The sequence below is a fragment of the Apus apus genome, chromosome 18, assembly GCF_020740795.1.
Source record: "Apus apus isolate bApuApu2 chromosome 18, bApuApu2.pri.cur, whole genome shotgun sequence".
Classification (NCBI taxonomy): domain Eukaryota; kingdom Metazoa; phylum Chordata; class Aves; order Apodiformes; family Apodidae; genus Apus; species Apus apus.
Window position 1 is genome coordinate 8,030,402 of NC_067299.1, and position 6,195 is coordinate 8,036,596.

Genomic DNA, 6,195 nt, shown 5'->3' on the forward strand with positions numbered 1-6,195 from the left:
TCAACCCTCAAAGAGGGTTTGAAATTCTGGTCTGGTCTCTAAAGATTAATGCAGTTTCAGTGTTCCCTGAACTAGAAGGACACATCTCCTGAGCATCAGCTCCTTCCTGATTCAGAAGGAAGATGTCAAGGGTGACACAAAACAAGCTCTACTGTTAACTGCAGGAAGAGCAAAAGTCTGAGAGGAGCCAGAAGTGATTGCTGAAAGACACTTCTAGAGAACTGCACCAAAAAATGGTGTATAAACAACACCACTGCTCATACAGTGAGACTTCTAGGTGCTACACAAATTCAAATGTTAGGAACCAGAAGTTGCCTGCTGAACCTCACAGTATATGTTATCTTTAAGAAACACTGCATCTTCCAGCCAAGCAAGGAGAGCATAAAGGTGGGAATAAAGAATCACTACCAGAAGGTAACATCTCAGACACTCTCACTTTACCAAAGGCAGCTCATTGGCTCCAAATTACTCTGAAGTCAGTAAGACACAATGCAGAACTACCTTAAACCCTCCAAAAACCAGTTACTTAAGCTTTACACACAACCAACAACCATGTCTGGGACTGCTGCTTTCAGGGCAATCCAAGACAAGAACTACCGGCACTGGAAGTACCTCAAAGAACTAAAGCTTTGAGAAATCCTCCTTTCAGACTGACAGCACAACCCTCTGTAACCTCAGTGAGAGGCACTTGCTTGCTGTAAGAGTTACAAGAGCTATAACACATGCACACCAGCCATGTACTATCTACTGCCCACTCCCAGAAAACATTTGATCTTACAGCATCTTTCAGGTGCACATTCAAGACAGTCCTCAGTGTCCAGTTAACCAACATTCCCTGCCAAGGAGCAAAACCTCAGGTTTTCCCTGTATATTGTTTGTTTAGAGTTAGTAAGAGAGTCACTTAAAATAAGAGTTGCTTTAAAAGCAGAACCTGCTCAGTCCTGGGTAGAAGCACCACCTCTTGCTGAACAAGTAGCACTACAACTCCAGGTTTACTATTTACAGTCCTGAATTTTGGAAGGTGGGAGAAGTACCAGCCCTTTTTAAAAGTCCATGTAAAATGACCACTGTATCTTCAAGCTGGAACTCCTTTTGCCAGAGCATGTATTATTGCCAGTCCACATTATGTATGTCTCCCAGGTATAATGTACAACTACTGCAGGTGTGCACACATCTAATGAAGATACTTGTATGAAGGGACTGAAGAGACAGCTTTACTGGAAGATACCAGTAAGTCTGACCTCTTATCTGCTCCCTCCCTGGAGGTGTTCAAGGCCAAGCTAGTTGAGGCTTTGTGCACTCTGGTCTAGTGGGAGGTGTCCCTGCTCATGCAGGGAGGTTGGAACTGAATGATCCTTAAGGCCCCTTCCAACCCAAACCATTCTGTGATTCTATAAACATCAATCCAGCTGTATCAGTGAGGAGAATGCCTGGGTTCAGCAGAGAGGCACACACAAAGCAACTCCTTTTCTGAGCCCAGAGCACAGGTATAGAATTAACAGATGGCTAGATGAGAAAGTAAAAGCAGTGCTTGTTAAAGCTTTCTGGCAGCTAGACTATCATCTCAGGAACTGGCAGAAGTTTATGTTCCATATCAAAGATTTTAAGAGGACTTCAGAACAGGCTACTGTCATTTTCTTATAGGAGAAAGCACAAAAGTACTCAAGAGCCACTAGACAGCTGGATCCAAAGAGATAAGTAGGGAGACAACAAGCAATGGGGTGAGAGATAGCATGTACCAAAACTAGAGGGAGGCTACAGTGAAACCCACTACAGTGCCCATCCCACCCCTCAGGAGCAGTCACAAAAGCAACATGCTTTTATTTACTCATGAAGCTGCCACAATTGAAGGAGTTCAGAAAAATACAGCACTTCCTTACCCCTGTCAAGTCAGGTCTTTCTTCCACTGCTCTGACCCTTGTCTCCCCAAGGCTGTGCAAATTACTGCTTTCTCCTTCCTCCTCATTTTTGTACACTTACCATCTTTACCCCAACAACCATCCCAAAGCACCACACCATGCTTCCTGCTGCTCTAGACTCAAGCATTAATCCAACAAGTTTTCCCCATGCCTGCACTTAACTTAGCTGGTATCCACCAGTATTGGTAGTACAGAACTCTTACAGAGATTAACAAAGCAAGCTCAGCTCTTGTCTTTATAAACTGTCCAATAAATATGCAGATAGTAATTGCAATAAATATACTTTAGGGCTCCTGCACACAGAAGAAAAAGTCCTCCACTTCTGAGCTCATAGTTTGACAAGCCCCATTCCTTAATAAGCCTTCATTTCTCAGCTGACTCTCCAGTAGTATCAGTTCTTAAGCAGAAAAGTGTTGCTGCAGATAGGAACTTGGTTTGAAAGGAACAATGGGCCTCTCCACCCAGGAATCATAGGGGATTGAGCAGGAAGAGCTACAACTCCAGCTTCTTACTCCTGTTCATGCATGATCACTCATTGGTATGTGCTTTCTTTAGCCAAAAGATGAGATAATTACTTGAATTAGGGAAGAATCTTTGAGGATTACAGACGTCTGAAACTGAACTTGCAATTCTGCAGAGCAGGACCCTAAACCAGAGCCTCAGATCCCTGAGGGCCTCAGTGGGGAAAGTTTCACCACCTGAAGACATTTTTTAACATCTAATGCTCACCAGGACTGGGTCAACAAGGTTCAAAAGCAAACCAAAGAGGCTGCTCAGCTGAATACGAAACAGTGGTATTTTAGCACACAGTTAGGAAATGCTCTGAGGATTTATTAAACCAGTCTGACTGCAGCATCCTCTTGGCTGATGCATGCCAGAGCAGTATCTGCTACATCCTAGCTCATCTTCCACAAGTGGTTTTAAAATTCCACCGTCTGAGAGTTACATTTCAGGAGCTGAAGGCTGTGCTTTGAATACTGGAAGTTAGAGCCTTCGTTTCCTTTGTAACTTGGGGCATTTTAGCCCAGTTTGCCGACTCAGTTTCCTCCAGGGAGCAAAAGAGGAAGCTTCTGTCTTGCAGTAAGGAGCAGGACTGTAAAGATCCAAGGGTTGTTGGTTTGTTTTTTTTTTTTTTTTTCAAATCCCATTACCTCAGTTAAATCACATTGGATACGGTGAAACGGATAGCCTCCAGGCAAAGCAAAAGCAGTGCAGGAGTTCTGCAGATCTCTTCAAGAGCCCGAATTTGACAAAAGGACTCCCAGCAGCAAGTGACCGGGAGGCTGCAACCTCTCTCTCCGCCTTAATTCCAAGGAAAAGCCGCGGCCCGCAGGGATTCCCGACGGCCCAGGCCGGGCTCTGCTCAGCCCGGCAGCCCCGGGACCGGCGGCATCACCCGCGGGGCTCCCGCCTCGCCGGCCAAACGCGGGGAGAGGGCCGGCGGGATGTCCCGGCGGGCACCCCACACCACCCACAGCAGCCCGGAGCCACAGCCGCCCCCAAAAAACTCCCCTCCCAAGGGCGTGAAAGGCGCCCGGTGCCAGGCCCGGCCTGCCCCGGGGGTGTCAGCCCACGGTCCCGGGCAGGGCACAGCCCCCCCCCCCGCGCCATTTCACGTTCACCTGGCGGACGGCCTGCCCCACCCGCGCCGAGCCAGCCCCACAGAGCGCAGCAGCAGGTGCCCCACGGCGGGGAGGGGGGGGGGCTGCCCCGGGGCCCCCTCACACCGGAGCCGCCTCAGCCCGCGGCGGCCCCGCCCGGCGCTTCCCCCCCTCACCTTCCGCCATCTTGGCTCCGGCGCCGCGGCTCTCGCGAGAGCGCCGGGCTGGGCCGGTGGGGCGGGTGGCGGCTCTCGCGAGATCTGGGCGGCGCTGCCCGCCTCGGGGCGGCTGCCGCGTCCCCTCAGCGGGCGCCCGCGGGCCGGGCGGGCTGCGCGGGGGCTGCTCCGCTTTATACCCGCTCCGCTCTGTGTCCGCTCCGTCTGCACCCGCGGCTCCTCCCGCCTCGGCCGGCAGCGCCTCCCGGCCGGGCAACCAGCCCCTCCCGGCCGGCAGCGCCTCACGCCTGCCCCGCCCGTCCCCCGAAACAAAAATTCGGAGCTTCCGAACCCCCTTGCTTTCTCACGCTCCGAAACCGAGACCCAATCACAGCAAACAAGCTGTTACTGAGCAGGCGTTCTTGATTGCAGCGCTGGGGATTCTCCGCCCGGAGCGCTGCGACCGGTTAAACACCAGCTCAGACCCCGAAGCCGCGCGTGGGTGTCAGTGAGTTCCCGCAGCGCTCCTGCGTCCTCACTTGGTTTTCTGGAATTGGCTATCTTCGTAATTAGGCGTGCCCCAGGGTCTCCTGGAGGGGGGTCTGTGTTGATTCTAGTCCTTTGTCCTCTCTCCCATCCTGGTCCTGTCTCCCGTCCTGGTCCTGTTCTGGTTCTCTCTCCCATCCTGGTCCTCTCTCCCATCCTGGTTCTCTCTCCCATCCTGGTCCCGTCCTGGTCCTCTCTCCCATCCTGGTCCTGTCCTGGTCCTCTCTCCCGTCCTGGTCCTCTCTCCCATCCTGTTCCTCTCTCCCGTCCTGGTCCTGTCTCCCCTCCTGGTCCTGTCTCCAGTCTCCTGCTGGTCGATTGCCCAGGTGGGTCAGAATCAACCCGAGTGCTGTCTGCAGGCACCACAGGTTCTTAGAAGACTTGATGTCATCACAACCTGCAGGATGCTTGGCATCATTGACTGACAGTTTCGTTTCAAAAGTAACCCTTAGTACAGCCAATTCATTCTTTTCGTACATTTTTATTAGGCTATATTTCTATTGAATTTAATAACGAGTATCCTGTGACTATCACCCCTTGTTCCTCCCGGAGGCAGCCGCTGGTTTTAACCCCTCTGGGGTTTCTCCTCTCCTGCCCACCCCGCCGGGTGATCCCTGCTGGTGCCTGGTGTTGGCAGCGACACGGTCAGAGCTGGAAGGTTGGGAAATGCTGGAGAAAACCGCCCAGCAGCCGGGGTTTGAGCCGCATGGAGAGGCTCTGGCTCCAGCCCTGCCCGAAAGCAGCAGGTGCCTCTCCCTGCAGCGCAGCCGGGCGCGGCCAGCACAGCGTGTCAGTCTGACGCGATCTTCAGCCACAGCTACTCCTTGTACCTGCCGTACTTCTCTTCCTACACACGCAGCTTTTGTTTCAGAGTCAACTGGATCTGTGCCCGGTGGGTAGGAAGTGTGGTTTTCCATCCAGTGACCAGACCATTTTATTCAGCCCGGTGTACAACCCAACTGACCCTCGACTGTTCTCATTGATCTTTCCTGCTCAGATTGAACAAAACACACCTACCAACAGCATTTCTGTTTGCTTTAAAGAGCTAACTTCAAATATTTGAACACATTATGCACAGTATTGTTTTACAGACGTCGTTTTTGCCTGACTTCACTATTAAATGAGCTCTGAGAAGCTGCTTTGCCTCACACCTGAAGTTTTCTGTGCCTGTTGGGTACAACAGCAAAACCAGAACCTGTAGTTCTAGACATGCAGAAGTTGACCCTTCAGATTTTTCACAGCTCAGTGACAAATGTGTACAACTTTGCCACCATTTAACTCACACCACAGCTTTCTGGGTGCCATTGATCAGCTCAGTAGCTGTGAGGAAACAGTTACTCCTGCCTGATCAGGTTTAATCTTAGTTGAATTTCTGAGCAACAAGAGAGATCAGATTTCAAACTTCTGCTGTGTTTTGCATCTGGGGAATCAGCAATCTCATCTTCTGTTGAGGATTTGCCTGGGCAGGAAGCTGTCTTATTACAGCCTGTCTTTAAAAGCCAAGCACTTTCTGGTTTAGTTTGACACTGCTTCTGTAGACAGACAGAAATTGTGACTTGTGGTGCTCCTCTGTTTGCATTGTGATAGCACTGTACAAAGAGCAGGGCACCAGATGGTACAGACACAATAAAAAGTCCCTCCCCACCACCATCAGCCTACCAAAAACACCAAAATACACTTATAATCACTTCAGAATTAATGGTCGCCATTTATTGATTGTCTAGTTTCAATCAGCATTTTCTATGCATCACATCAGGAAAGGATTTTAGCACGACAGCTCAACAGCCCTTCTGATTTTTTTCCAAAGATGCATAAGAGGCAGCATAGAGAAATGGGGAGAAAAGCAACCTGGCTGGTCATATTAGTTTGGTATTTATTACAACTCCATGCTTCTCTTTGCCTTTTCCCCCAGTGATGCAGTGTTACCTGGGCAGTAGACCAGCATGTGTTGGGGGAAAAAACAACAGAAAAACT

General features: G+C 50.4%; 1 protein-coding gene across 5 annotated transcripts in view; it reads right to left on the reverse strand.

Moving 5' to 3' along the window:
- The window catches only part of ANKFY1 (ankyrin repeat and FYVE domain containing 1), a 33,039-nt gene extending 29,323 nt beyond the window's left edge, over positions 1-3,716 (reverse strand). For all 5 annotated transcript variants that reach the window (XM_051635721.1, XM_051635720.1, XM_051635724.1 and 2 more), the window contains exon 1: positions 3,697-3,716. In XM_051635721.1, the coding sequence (XP_051491681.1) occupies positions 3,697-3,706 (10 nt within the window). In that variant the 5' untranslated portion in view covers positions 3,707-3,716. The remainder of the gene's footprint in view (positions 1-3,696) is intronic.
- Positions 3,717-6,195: the final 2,479 nt, after the last annotated feature.